General features: G+C 42.7%; 3 protein-coding genes across 7 annotated transcripts; 1 reads left to right on the top strand and 2 right to left on the bottom strand.

Annotated features, from left to right (window-relative positions):
* Positions 1-2,457: 2,457 nt before the first annotated feature.
* On the bottom strand, positions 2,458-12,987 carry LOC100191710 (Transducin/WD40 repeat-like superfamily protein). Of its 3 annotated transcripts, XM_008673811.2 has the most exons (9): positions 12,595-12,987; positions 11,260-11,407; positions 9,762-9,912; positions 9,466-9,591; positions 9,303-9,383; positions 9,010-9,202; positions 8,655-8,919; positions 8,415-8,486; positions 2,458-2,870 (listed from the first exon to the last, which is right to left on the bottom strand). In XM_008673811.2, the coding sequence occupies exons 1-9, from the start codon at positions 12,835-12,837 to the stop codon at positions 2,626-2,628; spliced, it is 1,524 nt and encodes a 507-aa protein (XP_008672033.1). In that variant the 5' UTR covers positions 12,838-12,987; the 3' UTR covers positions 2,458-2,625. The 3 variants fall into 3 exon arrangements, with proteins under 3 accessions (XP_008672033.1, XP_008672035.1, NP_001130611.2); XM_008673813.2 differs by lacking the exon at positions 8,415-8,486 and having other exon boundaries at positions 2,458-2,861; NM_001137139.2 differs by lacking the exon at positions 8,415-8,486 and having other exon boundaries at positions 2,459-2,870; positions 12,595-12,961.
* An 87-nt stretch (positions 12,988-13,074) lies between these two features.
* On the top strand, positions 13,075-15,213 carry LOC103652204 (uncharacterized). Its single transcript, XM_020550905.2, has 6 exons — positions 13,075-13,316; positions 13,404-13,560; positions 13,646-14,077; positions 14,165-14,357; positions 14,775-15,052; positions 15,145-15,213. The coding sequence occupies exons 2-6, from the start codon at positions 13,465-13,467 to the stop codon at positions 15,211-15,213; spliced, it is 1,068 nt and encodes a 355-aa protein (XP_020406494.1). The 5' UTR covers positions 13,075-13,316; positions 13,404-13,464.
* LOC103650601 (uncharacterized) lies at positions 15,172-16,454 on the bottom strand. Of its 3 annotated transcripts, none has more exons than XM_020551130.1 (4): positions 16,384-16,454; positions 15,959-16,272; positions 15,635-15,681; positions 15,172-15,561 (listed from the first exon to the last, which is right to left on the bottom strand). In XM_020551130.1, the coding sequence occupies exons 2-4, from the start codon at positions 16,191-16,193 to the stop codon at positions 15,364-15,366; spliced, it is 480 nt and encodes a 159-aa protein (XP_020406719.1). In that variant the 5' UTR covers positions 16,194-16,272; positions 16,384-16,454; the 3' UTR covers positions 15,172-15,363. The 3 variants fall into 3 exon arrangements, with proteins under 3 accessions (XP_020406719.1, XP_008674389.1, XP_008674388.1); XM_008676167.2 differs by having other exon boundaries at positions 16,379-16,451; XM_008676166.2 differs by having other exon boundaries at positions 15,959-16,451.
* Between the last annotated feature and the right edge of the window lie 2,021 nt (positions 16,455-18,475).

The following is an 18,475-nucleotide window of genomic DNA, read 5'->3' as shown; positions in this document are numbered from 1 at the left end:
GCATGCAATGTGCATGTCATGTTTTATTGCATTTGAAGTTATGTCGTGACCGATGGTCCCTGACCATACCGGTACAACTTATCATCGTATGTTGTCCGAGGAGGAGTACGATACTGCTTCATATCCTTAAGAGGTATAAAGGCAGAAGTCATATGTTTTGCATTCATATGCATTCATGAAGTGTTGGCAGTGCTATGTTTTTATCGTCATTGAAGCTCTAACCTACGGTTACATTCTTCGAGGATATACCTAGTTATAAAGTAGTCATTTATATAAGAATCAATGCTTAATTGAACTTGTGGTTCAAACATCATGTCAAATGATTTTCTTGCTGAGATGTTTCGTCTCACCCTTGTTTTACTCTTTCCAGGTGTTTGATGCTTGCCTTGAGGGAGTGGAAAGTAGTTGCACGTTCACGCTTCACTATGCAAGCTTCACTATGCAAACGTATTCATGCTTTATACTTGTTAATTTTAGTTAAAATGTTTCGATTGTGAGAATGGTAATTTAACCTTTGATGTGTGTTGATTTCTTCAGTTGTGATTGAATTTTCACTGATAAGGAGTTATTGTTGCTAATGTATGCTTCTATCATGGAACTATATCTAGTTGGCTTTCGTGTTTCTTATATTTACAAAGGAGGTACTGCCGAAATTTTCTTATTCATTTATCTTGTGCCTTGGACTCTTGTATAATCTTGATAAGTCTTCAATGAGTCTTCTAATGTTTTCTTCGAGGAGTTGATCACCTCGTTACCTTCGTTCAAGTGTACGCTACATTGTTTGAACTATAAACATAAACACTATCAAACACATTAGTCTAAGTAGTTACGTTAATCATCAAACACCAAAATCACATAATCAAATGGGGATGAGGTCCATTTTTCTTACAAAGGGCATGAAGCGAATAGCTCTTTCGTGATAGAATTTATCTTCATAATTATGAGACCTTGCTTTCATCCCAAGACTAACTCCAACGGAGCAGCCAAACGGCCAGCCAAAGCCAATATGGCTGCCGTGGTGCTACTGTAGCGCCTAGAAACAGGTTCCAACAACACAGCCAAAAGGAGCAGCTATTTTAGAGGGGATGAGAGAGAAAAGCTAGATTGGCTGGTTCAGAGCCGGCAGTCATTTTCTCCCCTTCGTCTCTGACAATCCGGACCCACTTCTGAGGCTTCTGGCCACTCGCCCTGGGAACCAGCTATTTTAGCTGCTCCGTTGGATACGACGGACGTATGGATGGCCATCTAAATTACTGTGGCAAGCCAACGGCCTGAATGTCTGCCCGTTTTGGCTCGGGCAGACATTCAGGCCGTTGGCTTGCCACAGTAATTTAGCTGGTCATCCATACGTCCGTCGTATCCAACGGAGCAGCTAAAATAGCTGGTTCCCAGGGCGAGTGGCCAGAAGCCTCAAAAGTGGGTCCGGATTGTCAGAGACGAAGGGGAGAAAATGGCTGCCGGCTCTGAACCAGCCAATCTAGCTTTTCTCTCTCATCCCCTCTAAAATAGCTGCTCCTTTTGGCTGTGTTGTTGGAACCTATTTCTAGGCGCTACAGTAGCACCACGGCAGTCATATTGGCTTTGGCTGGCCGTTTGGCCGCTCCGTTGGAGTTAGTCAGGCGCCTTGTTTCAGCCCCTATATCTCTCCGTTAATGAATAAAGTTATTTCAAGCTTTAGATAGGCCGAGAAAGCCTTCAAACTATCACCAAGAAAATAAATTTGTTTCCCTAGCTTTTAAGAGGTTGCCGTTTAAAACAAGGTAGTTTTATACAAAGCCAATTGAAATTTATTTCTCCATACTGTCTTCTACGGGCTGTATATTTCAAGTGAAGCGGTAGCCATTCTAATATCGCTCTGACCTGCGTATTGTTTCTGTCGTTGCAGGTCACTTGACACGTTTTACTTTTGAACGACTCAATAAAATTCAGTTTGGTTTCTACCAGAGTGCAGTGCTTTGGGCAGTTCTCTGGAAAACGATCGCTGCTCGCTTAACATTTTCATCTAGTTTTTGTTCAGAGCTGGCAGCAACCTCTAGTGCCAGCTTCTTTGAAGAAACCAATTATGTTTCTGTCTTCAACTGCACTAGCGTCTGCCATTTTCCAGGCATTCGCAGTCGCAGCTGAGGTTTGCCGTTTCTGTTTATATATCCATGCTGACATTACTTGATACTAGCATAAGCCATTATTCCTGGGAGCCAAAATTTCAGAATGATTGATAGTTACAGGTGGCCCAAGGCTTCAGATGAGATTATTCAGGAGCTTACAGATAAAGAACCTGAAATTTTGATAACAATGCCCTCAACACAACACGACCATTTCGACAAATCCCTACTGTTAGACATGAAAATAGCAATAGCATGAAGAGCAGAGCTCCAGATCGTCGGTATCTTGCTGCAGGATGTGTATCCAGCAAAGTTAGATTTGGAGGCTAATTTCTTCTATGTTACTCGAACAAGGTAGACGAACATGAGATATTTATAACGATTTGCATTCACAATTTCTCAAGGAAACACATTCTATTGCCAAATACAAAATCTAGGTGAGCCCCAAGCCGGGGATTATACAGAATGCAGTCAGGCTAGCCAAGTCAAATCAAAAGGGCGAGATGTATGGACATGTTACCATCTAGTTAGACCATACATGCACCAGTCCATGACTGTTGCCGGTGTAGATCTCATTCCTGTCCTCGTCATAGAACAGTGCCGTGACGTCCTCCAGAGCTTCTGGAACGGTGCTCCAGACCGAGGACCGCCGCTTGCTGCGACCATTTCTGCGAGGGGGCGCACTTAGGGCAGGATCGTTGGCAGTAATCTTGGCGATACACTTGCCAGTCATGATCTCGCTCATGTTGATGGATCCAACTGGAACAACTGCACAAGACCAGTGTCAATATTTTTTCCTGCTGATAGTACAAATCAAAGATTTCTATAATGTAGTTCACATTTATGATCTGGTCACATTCATGACCTTGTAATGGTGACAGACATCATCCTATATTCAATGTTTGTATTGTCCACACTAAAATTGAGAGGGATTTTGAGGAAGGAAGCAGAGGAACGTGAAGAAACAACCGTTTTTATACGGCTCGTTACATCCATACTGGGCCGAGCCCAGCACAACACACAGCCCAATCACTAGAATTCTAACCTTGTCTTCCTAAGCGGACTCTCCTGCCTGCTCAACCTCAATGTCAGCCACTCTGTCATCCTCGCCATGGCTGGCAGTACCGCCCCCAAGAGATCCAGGATGTCCCCAGACTGGATCCGAAGGAAAGCGTTATTTAAGAACATAATAATCTTCCCATGTAGTCATCGAAGCCGGCAATGTAGACCACTGCACCTTGATCTGAACAATGGCCGTGTTGCCTTTTTTCACCAGCTTACGCTCCAAAATCTTCACTCGTATAGCCTGAGCATCTTCGCCAAAGGCCTCCATTGGAATCTCCTCGAAAAGTGCTGCATGATCCTGAACATGAGGCTTCAACTGGGAAACATGAAAAACTGGGTGGACAGCTGCATGGGATGGCAATTCCAGTTTGTATGCAGCAGCACCTATCTTCTCCAAAATCTTATAAGGACCAAAATATTTAAAGGCTAACTTGGCACAAGGTCTATGTACCACCAATGCTTGAGCATATGATTGCAGCTTAAGAAATACCTTGTCTCCTACTTGAAATTCTCTAAAGGAACGGTTCTTATCAGCGTAGAACTTCATCTTATTCTGAGCATTAGCCAAATGAGTCTTAAGCATGTGAAGGAAATTTTGGCACTCCTGGACTGAATCCAGTGCCTCTGAGTTATGGTACGGATCCAGTAGAGGCAACATCCCCATATAAGGTTCCACCCCATATAAGGCTTTGAATGGTGAACACTTTAAGGATGTGTGGTAACTTGAATTATACCATAGTTCAGACGAAGGTAACCATTTCACACATAGTTTGGGGTGTCATGCACAGCACACCTCAAAAACACTTCCAGGCATTGGTTGACCCTCTCAGTTTGTCCATCCGACTGAGAGTGGTAGCTTGGTGCCCAACAAACTGAATAATTCTTGCCAAAGTGTGCTAGTGAACAACCTATCTCTATCAGATACTATAGAGCGAGGGATACCATGCAATTTGACTACCTCAGCAAAGAACTCATGGGCAACAATTGCAGCAGTAAAAGGGTGATTAAGTGGAATGAAATGAGCATACTTGGTAAGCCAATCGACCACCACTAGAATCACTGAATAGCCTCCAGATTTAGGAAGACCCTCAATGAAGTCCATAGAAATATCAAGCCAACAGTTCTCAAGAATAGGCAATGGTTGCAAAAGCACATGGTATTTGCAGTTCTCATGCTTTGCTTGCTGGCAGATTTGGCATGTTTCACAAAGGATTCTACAGCTATCTTTAAACCATTCCAACAAAAGAGTTATTAATCCTTTGGTATGGCATGAATGCTTGAATGACCCCAACAACTGAAGAATGTAAAGCAGCTATGATCTTATTTTGCAGAGCAGAATTTTGGCCGACCACAAGTTGCCGCCCTTTGTAAATCAAGCCATCCTTCAAACAATACCCTTGGTCATTCCTATTAGAAACAACCAGGCTTTGTAACGATCTCTGAGAACCCAGATCATTGTCATAAGGACTTCCTGTATCCATACAGGCTTGCACACAGAGAGGGCAGATAATTCCACAAGAGGAATTCTAGACAATGCATCAGCAGCCCTGTTATCAGTCCCTTTCCTGTACTGGAATTTGAGCTGGAAACAAGACAATTTAGACATAGCCTTCTTTTGTAACTCAGTGGAAAGTGACTGGTCTTGAAGATAACACAAGCTTTTGTGATCTGTCCTTATCACAAAAGGTCCCCTCTGAACATAACATCTCCATTTATCTACAGGCATCAAGATTGCAAAAAAATCTCTCATATATGGAGAGCTTTCTGTTTGCCACGCCTAAAGCCTTGCTGCAGTAAGCAATTGGGTGACCATTTTGAGACAGCACAGCCCCACCCCCACCCTATAGTCACATCTGTCTCAATAACAAATTCCTCCTCAAAATTGGGTAAAGCCAATACAGAGGTAGAACTCATAGCCATCTCAATTTATAAAATGCTGACTGAGCCGGTTCAGACCACTTAAAGACCTTGTGTTGTAATAGGGAGGTTAAAGGTTTAGCTAAGATTCCATAGTGCTGAACAATTTTTTTATAATACCCAGTCAAACCAAGAAAGCCTCTCAACAATGTATGAGAAGTAGGAACTGGCCAACTCAACATAGCAACAGTCATGCTAGGGTCAGTGGCCACAGCTTTGTCTGAAATAATGTGGCCCAAGTAATCAATACTGTTCCTGGCAAAAGAGCACTTAGATCTTTTGGCAAATAATTGATGCTGCTGTAATATATGAAAGACCTCCTGCAGATGCTCCACATGAGTCTCCAATGAGGGACTATATACTAAAATATCATCCATAAAAATAAGGACAGATTTTCTCATTTGAGCAGCAAAAATAGAGTTCATCAAACACTGAAAAGTTGTTGGAGCATTAGTCAATCCAAAAGGAAGAACTCTGAATTGAAAATGCCCATGATGAGTTTTGAAGGTAGTTTTGAATTCATCATCCACAGACATTCTAATTTGATGGAACCCTGAAGCCATATCAAGCCTAGAAAAGTATTTAGCACCTGACAGCTCATCCAAAAACTCATCTATCACAGGCATAGGAAATTTGTTTTTGACCATTAGCTCATTCAATTTCCTATAAACCACACAAAAGCGCCAGCTACCATCCTTTTTTTACTAGCAGCACAGGTGAGGCAAATGGGCTCACACTCTTTGTAATAATACCAGAAAAAAGCATCTCTTGTACCTGCCTTTCAATCTCATTCTTCTGCACAGGAGAGTATATGTATGGCCTGGAATTAACAGGTGCAGAGCCAGGAAGTAAGAATATAACATGATCATATTCTCTGGAAGGTGGTAAAGAAGAGGGAGTCGGAAAATATCCTGATGGATAGTCCAGCAATTTCTGAATCTGTGCAGGTAACTGAGGTGTCACTACCTCATTTTGCTGTCTAGACTCCTGTACCAAAACCAAAGCCCATACTTCATTCCCTTTGTACCATTTTAACAGTTGATCAACCTACACCGTAGCAATGTCTGAAACTCCCATCGGAAGAATGCCCTGTAATCTAATTGTATGTCCAGCATGAGAAAACTCCATCCACTTGGCACTCCAGTCACACAACATGGGACTAAAGTCTTCCAACCAGTCCATGCCCAAAATCATATCATAGGCACCAAATGAAAGTACATAAGCATCAGTCTCAAATATGTGACCCTGAATCTACCAAGACAGGTGCACTACCTTTTTTGCACATAGGATGTTCTGGCCATTGGCCACCTTCACTTGGATGAGTTCAATATCTTGAGTTTCAGCCAAAATTAAGGCCAACATCTCCTCACTAATGAATGTAGTAGAGCTCCCTGAGTCAACCAATTGCAAGACAACCTTATTCTGGATTAGTACTCTTAGCTTAATACACCTTGAATGTTCAGAACCTGCAATTGCATTCACAGACAGATATACAGATTCCTGGCCAACAGGATCTGACTGATCCAACTCATTCAGAATGTCATCAAGTATAATACCCCCTTCAACAGTGCTATCCTCCACAGCTAACAAATTTAGCTGTGGTGTAGGAGCAATCTTGCAAGAATGACCAGGAGCATATTTTTCTCCACAATTGTACCAAAGACCATTTAATCTTCTATACTCCTTGAGTTGTTTTAGCTTCCACATGTCAAGCTGAGTTCCCTGAGTTTCAGCAGGCTTCCCCGATTGTTGCTGTCTGAACCCAACAGTCTTGCCATGACCTGACTGTTTAAGGGGCTGTTTGGTTTCCTGCCTAAGGTGCCAAAAATTGTCACACTTGCCTAAGGTTAGGCGCTCAAATTCTGCGCCACAACTGTGGCATGCCTAAGGGAATCTGACACGCTTTTACAAGTCATTGACAAGTGGGACCTACGCAGCAGGAGAAAAATCTTGCCACAATTGTGGCTATAAACCAAACACATGCCTAACTCAGTCAAACTTGCATGAACTTAGGCGTGGCAAACTGTGGCAACTGAGGCAACGAACCAAACAAACCCTAAGTAGTTGTTCATGTTTGGCAGCAAGAATCTGAGGCCAAAGTTCAAGCTGAGAGTAAATAATGTGACCAAGAATGTATCACTCAAGGACTTGTCAAACAACCGGAGATGATAAACCAACAACTCAAATTGCTTCATGTACTCTTCAACTGCAGCAGTCTGTTTAAGTGTGAGGAGTGCTAACATTTTATCCTTATGAGTAGAAACTTCAAATTCTTCCATAACAGCCTGTCTAAACGAAGGCCAAGGCATTGAACCCATGACATCTTTATAAGATTGATACCAGTGAGCAGCTTTCCCCACCAAATGCAAAGAAGCAGCAGTAACTTTGAAATGATCAGGAATATGATATAAAGTGAAATATGTCTCACACTTGTCAATCCATATCCTAGAATCTTCACCGTCAAATTGTGAAAAATCCATTTTAGGTAACCACGACTTGTGAGAAGTAGGCTCTATGGGAACTTGATCCGGTTTGCTGCTAGTCCCATGCTGCCATGTGTGAAAATCCTTGGGATGATTAGAATCTGGAGAAGATACCTGTATATTAGATGAATTAGGGTGGAAAGAAGGGTGAGTCCCATCAATCCAGCCCCTCCTCCACGCCAGACTTCGTAGTCTGGAAGCCAGTCTCACCACATTTCATTACCGCCACAAGCCTCGTCTGCTCCTGATGAAGTTGGACCAATGACTTCATCGACAGATCCAATTTAGATTGCAGGAACTCAGATGTCTTCTCGTGCTCTCCTTGTTTGCGTTCCATCGATGATAATTTATCCTTCACCTCGTCAATTAAACCTAGTTTCTGGGATAAATCAGAGAACGTTGTCTCTGAAAGTGACTTAATCACACACTCAAAGGACTCCACTAAGCGCTTCTCCATCTCCTCCATGGCCACCATCAACTGCTTGGTATACATCGTCTGTCGAGTTGGCGTCGTGATTACCAATTCAGCCCACGCCTGAATCCAACAGATGGCCAAAATCGGCTCGATCACCGACGCACAATCAGGTCGTGAAACCCACACAGAAGGAAGAACCCCAGGCTGAATCTGATACCAATTGTAGTGTCCACACTAACGTTGAGAGGGATTTGAGGAAGGAAGCAAAGGAGCGTGAAGAATGTGAAGGAGCTGGAAGAAGCTGGAGGGGAGGTAAGTTCTATTTCTGTTCTGAATGACAACCATTGTGTTACAATCGTTTTTATACGGCTCGTTACATCCATACTAGGCCGAGCCGAGCACAACACACAACCCAATCACTATAATTCTAACCTTGTCTTCCTAAGCGGACACCCTCCCGCCTGCTCGACCTCAATGTCAGCCACTCTGTCATCCTCGCCATGGCTGAGGATGTTGCAATCAACCAGCATGTTGACATCAGAAGCTAGTTGAAGAGGCCAGTAAAAAAGAAAAATCCCACATGGGAGATGGGAGCAGTTGCATCTATATATAATTATATATAAACAGCGCAAACAAAATACTGAGGAAATGGTCAGGGTTTGAGTACTGCACCTGTACCATCCTCAGCCACTGCCTCCGATTTGCAGTATGAGATAATAAGATCCTGGTCGCTAGTGATGTAAATATTGTTGGTGCTACAATCATGATGCCAAAGTAAATGGTCCTCAAATGAAGTCACAAGATCTCCTCGGAAGTTCCATACAGCGACTGTTCTGTTTCGGAATGTCAAGAAGAGATTGTTCTCATAAAGAAAAATGAATGCTGAAGGGGTCATAAACTTGGAGACATTGACTTCAATTAGCTCAGAACTCCGCACCTTCAAAACCCAGACCATAAACTCATTAGGCCTTCAAACAGTAAGGATTACAATAAGAAAAATAAATTATGTCCATAAACTACACCATACATCAAGTATCTGGAAGTTTTCGTCCTCTTGCTTGACAAGGAGCTTCTCATTGAACTGCTCAATGAAATCAATTTTCTTGTTGCGATGTAACAAGTGCTTAAAAAATTTCAGTTGTTTCCCATCTTCAATAGATAATATCTTCAATGGGACATAACTTGGTGTTCTGTCGTATATCAAGAGCATGATTCCTGGACTGAAATTGAAAATAATAAAAATTCAAATTTGAACACCCTCCCCTTCCCTCTGTCTAAATTACAGGAAGACAAGATGTAACTGAGGAAAAAATCACAAACCTGATCTTTATCTCCTGCACATTTTCATCTGGTATTGAATATAGGAAGTAGTAGTTCTTCAAGTCAAAGACCTTATATATACTTCAGATAAAAGGATGACCATTACAACAATATTATTGTGGAAAAAACAACATTTAATGCAATGAACCATTAGAATGCATACCCATCCTGCGCTGAATATGTGAGTACTTTTCCATTTACGTCATCAAACTCCACAAATCCAGGCCATTTCAGAGACTCTGATTCAAAGAGGGGAAACCCAGCATCTAACTGGTTCCTTCTAATATACCTGCAACAACATTTATATAAAAATAATTTATTAGTTGATGCTACGAACTTTAGTAGGCTGCATCATTAAAAAAATTAACTACCCTAAGAGGATACTTGTCCATAGGGTGCTTCTTGAAAATTCACATTGCAGAGAAATATAAGAGAAATTTCTGAAGCATGTTTTCTTACTCAACCGGGGTTGTTCTGCACTTCAATGTGCTGAAATTGTCAGATGCATAAACTGAAACGGTAATAAGGGAATCGTTGTTCTTGTTGTAGAACAAGCTCCGAATCACTTCATCTGGGCTCAAATTCAAGAAGCCTATGCGCTTGTTTGTTACTGCAGATACAAAGTACAAAGACAGGTCAGAAGACAACATTTGTTGGAATCTGGCAAGCCTGCATAGGTGAGCAGCACCTCACTTAAACACACACACTGGGCTGGAGGTAGAAGACACGCACAGCAAGTGCAGCAACTGGACTGAACTAATTGCCAAGCAAACTGGATATATACGACTCAAGCTACCAACTACAAGGTACATGTTGGGACTATGCTTCGTCGCCGAAGGTCTTGTAGGAAGAAACAGCTTCGGCTGAAGCTATCCGCATGTGATGACCGAAGGTTCCTCTGTATGAAGCTTCGGAATTACAAACCGACATAAAAGTAGAGTGACCTTTTAGTCCATAAATGTTTGAGTCGCTGTTGTAATCCCTTATGAGGGGCATAATTGTAATTCCTCACAGGCTGTGTCCCGTGTCTATAAATAGTGAACAGTATTCCTTTACTGTTCACGCATTCCTGTAATAGCGATCGCACCATTCGGGAATCAATCTTTTGCCAAGGCAGAGGTATTACTGTACCCAATGATTAAATATAGTAAATCAATATAATATGAAAGTAATGTTGTTCGTTTATAATTTATTCATCTTTGACGCTTCATATTTTGTATTACTTTATTCAATCTATTATAATTCAATTACGAAGACTTAACCTTCGTAACCATATTGTCTTTAACCTTCGTCCAAAGTTCATTAATCCTTAAGGGAATAATGCCTCGTTGGACGAAGGGCATTAACATTTAACATTTTATGTTGTCTTGTTCTTGATTCATAGCATTTGAGAACAAGTCCCCAACAGTACACTAGTGCCACTACTTTTACTATAGCCACTACATACTACATCTACCTCCTATTGGGCTGAGATCAGCCACCACCACTTGGCGCTAATGCCATAAGGCTACAGTACATAGAAAAGACAGCAGAGTATAACTATTGCCCAACCTCTGCTGCAACAAAAGATCAGGAGCAAACAGCAGATTATCTTGTTGAAGTGTATAAGTGGATTGGCTACCTTCTCTCATCAGCTTAAGCTTTTGGGTTGAACTGGTTAGTGCATCCACTCTATCATGGTATCAAAGCCAGAGGTCTCAAGTTTGAATCCTGGCAGAGGCTTTATTTGTGTCTCCACCCATTTATTTCCATGTTTGTGTCTTTCTCTCTGGCTGTGTTTGCGCCTTTCTCTGTGGCTGCACGTGAGTGGGGGTGTTGAAGTGTATAAGTGGAATGGCTACCTTCTCCCATCAGCTTAAGCTTTTGGATTGAACTGGTTAGTAAGTCCACTCTATCATATCTTACAGCGCTTTTATCAGATCGTGTAACATATAAATCTCATTTTCAGAACACCTACCTCGGTTAAAAGCAGCACAAAGCCCAGAATTAGCAAGGGCAAATATGATATCCTTTGCTGCAACAATCTCATTAATTTTGGATCTTCTTTTAAGAAACTGCAGCTTCACAAATAGGTTAGCATTGTCATCATATGTATCGAACTCCTCCTGCACAAACAATGGATTGAGATGTCAATGCTAGATAATGAAACAGTTCATGGCAAAAGGAACAACTAATCCAACTTTTTAACTAACTCAACACATGTATGGAATAGTGTCAATGTCCATAGATGCTGCACCTCCACCCACATTTTTCACCCAAAAATCAAGTACACAGTCAATTGAGATCTTCTAACAAGCACACAATTGAACAAAGATATAAACATAAACCAGGAGTCAGCATTAAGGCACCTCAATGGCTCAATCACCTGAAATCAGAAATGCTACTGTTTTTCCTTGGATTCGTGTGACAAGGATCACATGAATCATACCAATTATAAAACAGTACAAAGGAATAGGAAGGATATATACAGGGAGTGGAGGATAACTAGCTCAACCAACAATTTATATACAGCAAATTTACAGCCCATAGTATCTACATCTACAGTAGTTTTAAAGGTCCAGTCTAAACCACTATACCAAGCCTCCGATTCAAATTAAGGGAGCATTAGGAATTGTCAGACCTCAATATCCAATCCTATTCGATTTGAATATCTCCACAATCTCAAGAACAACTTGATCCAAACCATGATAGGCGTTTACAGAACATCAAACGTGGCGAATAAAATACAGACAATAAAGCATAGGTATGCAATAAAAAATGGTAATGCGTACAGACCTGAAATGTTCAATGCAGGTCATTTCACATTTATCATTTTACAAGCATTAGTTTAAATTACAGACACCCAGACCAAACAGCCTAAAGCCAAATCCACAATGACCCCTATTCTATCCAGCAGATTATAGCAGTGCTGCACGCAGTCAAGCACCAAACAAAACATGCCACAACCAACAACCGAAGCCTGCACACATAGGAAAGAGCCACGAAACTGAAAGCCGTCTCATTTGCCTGAAAGATGGGCCCTTTCCTAGGAAACCAAACAATTGGGGGAATCCACAAGACGAAATGGTTCTCCTCTCCAGAACAAAATTTGCAGCCTAGCACAAACGGGACACGCAAGAAAGAATATTTACCAGCCACAACCAATTGTCATTCCCACTAATTTGAATTTTGACCCCACGCGCCACCTACACCAGCGCATAACCCTAGCTTGACCGCCGAACCCATCGGACACACCCACACCCCAACCCGAAGAGACAGCAAGCGCACGGACGTCCGCAGCGCTGCTACGTACCTGGAGCTGCATGTTCCGGAAGCGCTCGGGCACGGCGGCGGCGGGGCCGCCGCCGCGTGCCGCGAGCTGGCGACCCCCGATCTCGCGGCGCTGAAGCTTGGCAGCGGAGTTGAGAACGGGGGTCTCCATCCGGCACTTCCGCCGCCTGGGCCCCAACGCGCCTCCAGCGCCATCGCCGTAGGCGCCCCGCCGGCGCGCAGTGACGCGGAGGCGCACCCGCAGGTGTCGCTTCGGCCCGTCCATCCACCACCTGCCCGCCTCCTTTTTAACCTCCCGTGATGGATCTGGGAAGGACCCGCCCAGAGAAGGCAGGCCGCGGTGGTGCTAGGGTGGGGGGGGGCTAGGATTTGGGAAGGAGGTCGCCGGGTGTCAGGGTTGAGTTATTTGAGATTGTAATAATCTCGTCGCGTGGCTTCGCCCCTTTGGTACTCCGCAGCCGCGCATCGCCAGTATGGTATTATGGAGCTCACAGCCTCGCCAGTTTGGGACATTTAATCCCCCGCCCTCTGTTAACGTATGTTTTGCAAATCTTAATGCCGGTTGTGTTCCCCTTCGGACTAACATACCCCTACGGGTTTCTTGCGCTCGGTTGGCAGCCGGACTAACGCGCGCCGCCGTCTGCCAGCTTGGGGACTCGACTGCTCGCCACCAGGTGCTCACCTCCATTCCCCAGCTTCCATCTGCGAGCGCTGCCGTCTGCCAGCAGGGGCACTCGCCACCAGGTGCTCGCGCAATCCTCCGTTATCCTGCTTCCATATGCGCGCGCTGCCGTCTACCAGTGAGATGTCCGCGCCATTTTTTGCCAGCAGCCAGATTTCCGCCCCACCCCCTGCCACCGGACAGCTGTCGTCGCCACCTCCTTGCATCCCCATGGTTTCCCCTGTGGAAAGAGTGGATCTACCTGTTAGGAGCTCGGATTTGTCTGATCCCCAAGATTTTCTGTTAGGGGATGAACAGAGAATGGAGGTTTGATAGAAATATTGTCCAGCAGTTTAGTTTTTGATGCATCTTAGCCGAGTACTTCATAGCTCTCTTAATTGGATGTTTGCAGGTATTAGAAATTGATTGGGGGGCAATACAAATTGATGATAGATGGGAGGAAGAAGGAGAACAAGAGACTGCCTCTGAGTCAGTGATGTATGATCGGTTAGGATTGTTAGCTGAAGATGAACGTGAAACTACTGAAAGGCAAGAGACTGTCCGCCAAAGCGATGAATTTAATGATGAATTGCCCTGCACTGATTGCATACCACAAGAAAGGGTATTTGAGTGCAATAGATCTAATCCAGTAATGAAGATTGGGAGTTTGTACAAGGATATGAAAGAATTTAGACTGGCTATCAGGCAATATGCAATTAATAATGAGTTTGAGTTAGGGATTGAGTCAAGCTCACCATTCAGATATCGAGCTTATTGCAAAGGAGGTGATTGTCCATGGAGAATCAATGCAAGGCTACAAAATGTCGGGTCTCCCACAGTCGTTGTGAGTATTGTTGTATCACACATTGTTTGTACTTTGGATCCTAAATGAAATTTGGGAAGCTCACAATGAATTTTATATTGTTTGCAGGTTACAGTTATCGTGGATAAGCACACATGCACTTCTAGTGGTCGTCGAAAAACAACAACACCCACCAGCTCATGGGTTGCTTCCCTAGCAATGCCATTCCTTACGAAGAAACCACATATGGGAGCTAAAGAATTGCAAAATACCTTGCAAGAGCAGCACAATTGCACAATTTCGTATGATACAGTGTGGAAAGGTAAAGAGAAGGCCCTTAGAGAGTTGTATGGAACATGGGAGGACAGCTTCAAATTACTATTTAGATGGAGAGAAGCTGTTTTGGAGGTTATGCCAGACTCAGTCATTGAGTTTGATCTAGTAGTTGATGATGGGAAATTATATTTCAGCAGATTCTTTTGTGCTTTTGGCCCTTGTCTTCAAGGGTTTCGTGAAGGATGCAGGCCCTACTTAAGTGTGGATTCCACAGCTCTAAATGGTCGTTGGAATGGTCACCTTCCCTCAGCAACAAGTGTTGATGGTCATAATTGGATGTTTCCAGTGGCTTTTGGTTTCTTCGAGTCAGAGACAAAAGATAGTTGGATTTGGTTCATGCAACAACTTCGAAAGGCCTTAGGCAACCCTCCTGTTTTAGCCATTTGCTCTGATGCATGCAAAGGACTGACATCAGCAGTGAACGATGTATTTCCAAATGCTGAAAAAAGAGAATGCTTCCGCCACCTGATGCAGAACTATGTTAAGCACTTCACTGGATCTGAGCACATGTATCCCGCGGCTAGAGCATATAGGAACACCATTTTCGAGCACCACTTCAGTAAAGCCAGAGATATACTGGGTGTGAAGCAATGGATCGATGAGTGGCACCCTCTTTTATGGTACAGATGTGGTTTCAACACGGCTATAAAGTGTGACTACATAACCAACAACATTGCTGAGGTATTTAACAACTGGATTAAAGACTACAAAGACCTACCAGTTTGTGAACTTGCGGACAAAATCAGATGTTTGGTTATGGATCTCTTTTTTAGAAGGAAAAGGATCGGCGACAAATTGGGTGGTACAATCCTTCCCATAGTCATCAATTTGTTGAAGGCTAGAACCCGGGGGTTGGGTCATTTATCTATACAAAAAGGTGACTACTATCATGCTGAGATCCGTGATAATAACAACATTCACAGCAGACACGTTGTCAAAGCTGAACAGAGATACTGTTCATGTCTAGAATGGCAGCACACAGGGAAACCGTGTCAGCATGGCCTAGTGGTCATTATAGCGCAACAACTGCGATAAATTGGAATGGAGCACTTTGTAGATGACACATCTTTGGCCGTATCTGGCGAATTCATAATCTCGTCTCCAGCCAAATCTTTCAACTCCTTCCCAACTACACGCATCTTTGTAATGGCTTGGGCGAGGTCACTACGAACTGTTTCAAATCGGGTAATCTGCGAAACCACAAAAATTGCTATTGGATTTGAACATAGTACTGCATATTATTGAACTTAGTTCAACCCTTACCGACACTGAACGAGGTGCCGAGCAGTGATTGACGCCGGCTGTGAGCTCTGTTCGACAGAAAACAGTTAACAATTAAAGCCACTCTCTGCTTCTAGCACTAATGGTCACTAGACAGTTTGGATAAAAACAGTTTCAAAATACAGAACTCTACAAATATCACTGCCCAACGTCAATAGCTTCACATCCCTCTAGCTTCGTGCGCAACATCCAACGTTGGGCAGTTAACCCCACGAAGCTAGAGAAGCGGCAAGGAACTCACCTGCACAACCAACGTCAACAGCTTCACATCCAACGTTGGGCAGTTAGCCCCACAAAAACAGGTACCTGATGTGGCCGCGCAGGTGAGTTCATTGCCGCTGGTCCACTCCTTGCTGGAGGTGCGCTGCTTGCCGGTGGAGTGCTCGAAGCCGCAACCGTCGCCTGTAGAACTCTCGCCTGTACGCTTGGCAACGACTGAAACAGACAGTCGGCTGAAGGCGGAGGCCACTTCGACCTCACTGTCGAGCTCGAGATCGACGTCGACGACGAGCCGTTTCTTGCCTCTTGCCGGAGTAGCCATTGGAGGAATGAGTGGCGGCGCCAAAGGAGAGCCCCGTGGAAGAAGAGAGGAGGAAGTTAGGTTTTCACCGGGCTCGACTCTGTAAACAGCAGGGACATTTTTGACTTTTACCTTAGCTAATCAAAGGTAACAGAGGACGGGGGAATAACTGTCCCTATCTGGCAAGGATGTGAGGTCGAGAATACCATACTGGCGATGCGCGGCTGCGGAGTACCAAAGGGGCGAAGCCGCGCGACGAGATTATTACAATCTCAAATAACTCGTCGGGGTTCGGGGTCGAGGAGCGGAGCGGAGAGACGAAGGAAAGGTTGAGGTGGTTTATTGGGGAGAGAGCACAGAGCAGGATTAGGGGAAATTGCTTTTTAGTCCTTTTTTGCCGCTCGTCGAAATATTTTGTTATACTTGGCCTTGTTTGGAGAGGTGCAGGCTATCTTTTTTCAAACATTTCCTTTCAAATCCTCTTATTATTACTTTCTATTCATATTTAAATATTTTTCCCACAAACCATTCCATCTATTCGGCTCTCCTTTATTTTTTAACTGAGCTATTTATCTTTCATATATCAGTTTTTAGAGTGTTAAAAAAATACTATCATATTTATAATACCGTAATACATATTGTTATCTGCTAATTATATTAAAAAAGGTTAATCTTACACTAAATATAATGAATTAGTGGAGAGCGAGAATTAGAGCTCCTCCTCTCTAGAGGGTTTGGTTGTCTCACCCGCGAGAGGAGGCCAAAGGGGCATAGTTAGAGGCGAGGGAGAGCCACCGGGGCTCCGTTGGAGCCCGCCTCACTTCAAAATTTTAAAATTTAGTTTACCTTCTTCTATCAAATAGGTCTAGCTTCACGAACTCTATCTTCAAAAAAACTGAAACTAGAGCCAATTTCTTAAATTTTCCGAACCTCCTCAAATGGTGTTCCAAAAACACTGTTTTCATACCTTCTCATTAAGTTGCACAAAAAATACTCACCATGTTATTGGTTAAATGACATACATACTCATGTCTCTTTCTCCACCGGCTAATCATCAAGGCTAATTAACGAAACTCGCACAAATTAATTGTATTACAAAAACTGGAGTCTATATGTAAATCAAACACTCTTAAATTCTGCTTACCAATATGTTGAAACTGAAAAATCAAAGCTACAATTCTTAAAATGAAGCCCTCCTAAATAGGGCCTATTTGGGTCCACTTAGTTTCTTAGGAGCTGGTTTTTAAAAGCTAAAAGGTTTCCAAATAGGTCAGTTTTTTATTCAGTTTCTAGTTTCTTAAAAACCAAGAAGTTGATCTCACCTAGCTAAAACTATTTTATAAGAAACTATGTGGATCCAAACACCTTCTCCTAGTTTTAATAAAAAGTCATTTTCTAGAAACCAGATATGGAAACCAGTTTAAAAACGAGGTGGATCCAAACATAGCCTTAGAGCATCTTCAATAGTTATGTAAATTTAGCACCTTAAATTATAGATTTAAAAAGTTGCTAAATCACTTTAAGGAGTAGAAAAATGGGTGTGCTCCAACAGTTCTCTATTTATTGGTTGCTAATTTTTAAAATTATTCACATCAACAAAAAAGTGAGCATGTTTTCTATTTTTAATTGAGCTAGCATATCAACAACCTTCCATAATGTCTTGGAAGGTCGAAGTTGTCGATGGAAGACCAGAAGGTCACCGCAACGATGGCATAAAGACAACACATGGCATTGGAGATAGATTTGTGGTCAACGAGACGGTAGGACGACACAAAACACTGGCTGAAATATGGTTTTCGTGATGGATTTAGAACCAACATTAATTTAGGGAGTCCCGACGAGGTTGGTAAATGTAGGAATGAAATTGGATTTTGTAGGGAGTTTGTAAATTTAAGGACATGTTTTACATAACTGTTGGAGAAGAATTTTCCTAAAAAAAAATTAAAATTCATATTTAGGTAGTTGTTTACATAACTATTGGAGATGCTCTTAATTACCCGTTTATGTAACGCGTAGCAGTTAAAATACCTCACTTTATATATTCATAGGTTTTGTATGGATCTAATATTTTTAAGTACAATTTTACCCTTTTTCATAAAAAACACCTTCGTCTATGTTGGAGAATGGATTTTTTGACGTGTACGTGTATAGCTAATAGGAAGTACCACGCAACTTCTGTGATATCATCCATACAGATTTGACGCACAAATAGATTTTTTTACAGCACTTTTTGACAGCACAAACAGTTTTTTTCTAAAAAAATTGGCAGCGTTTTTTTTTTATTTTGATAGCATCCGTGCATA

Source organism: Zea mays, chromosome 3 (genome assembly GCF_902167145.1).
Source record: "Zea mays cultivar B73 chromosome 3, Zm-B73-REFERENCE-NAM-5.0, whole genome shotgun sequence".
In the NCBI taxonomy this organism is placed as follows: Eukaryota; Viridiplantae; Streptophyta; class Magnoliopsida; order Poales; family Poaceae; genus Zea; species Zea mays.
The sequence above is the reverse complement of the archived record's forward strand: the minus strand, read 5'-3'. Positions and strand labels throughout refer to the sequence as shown.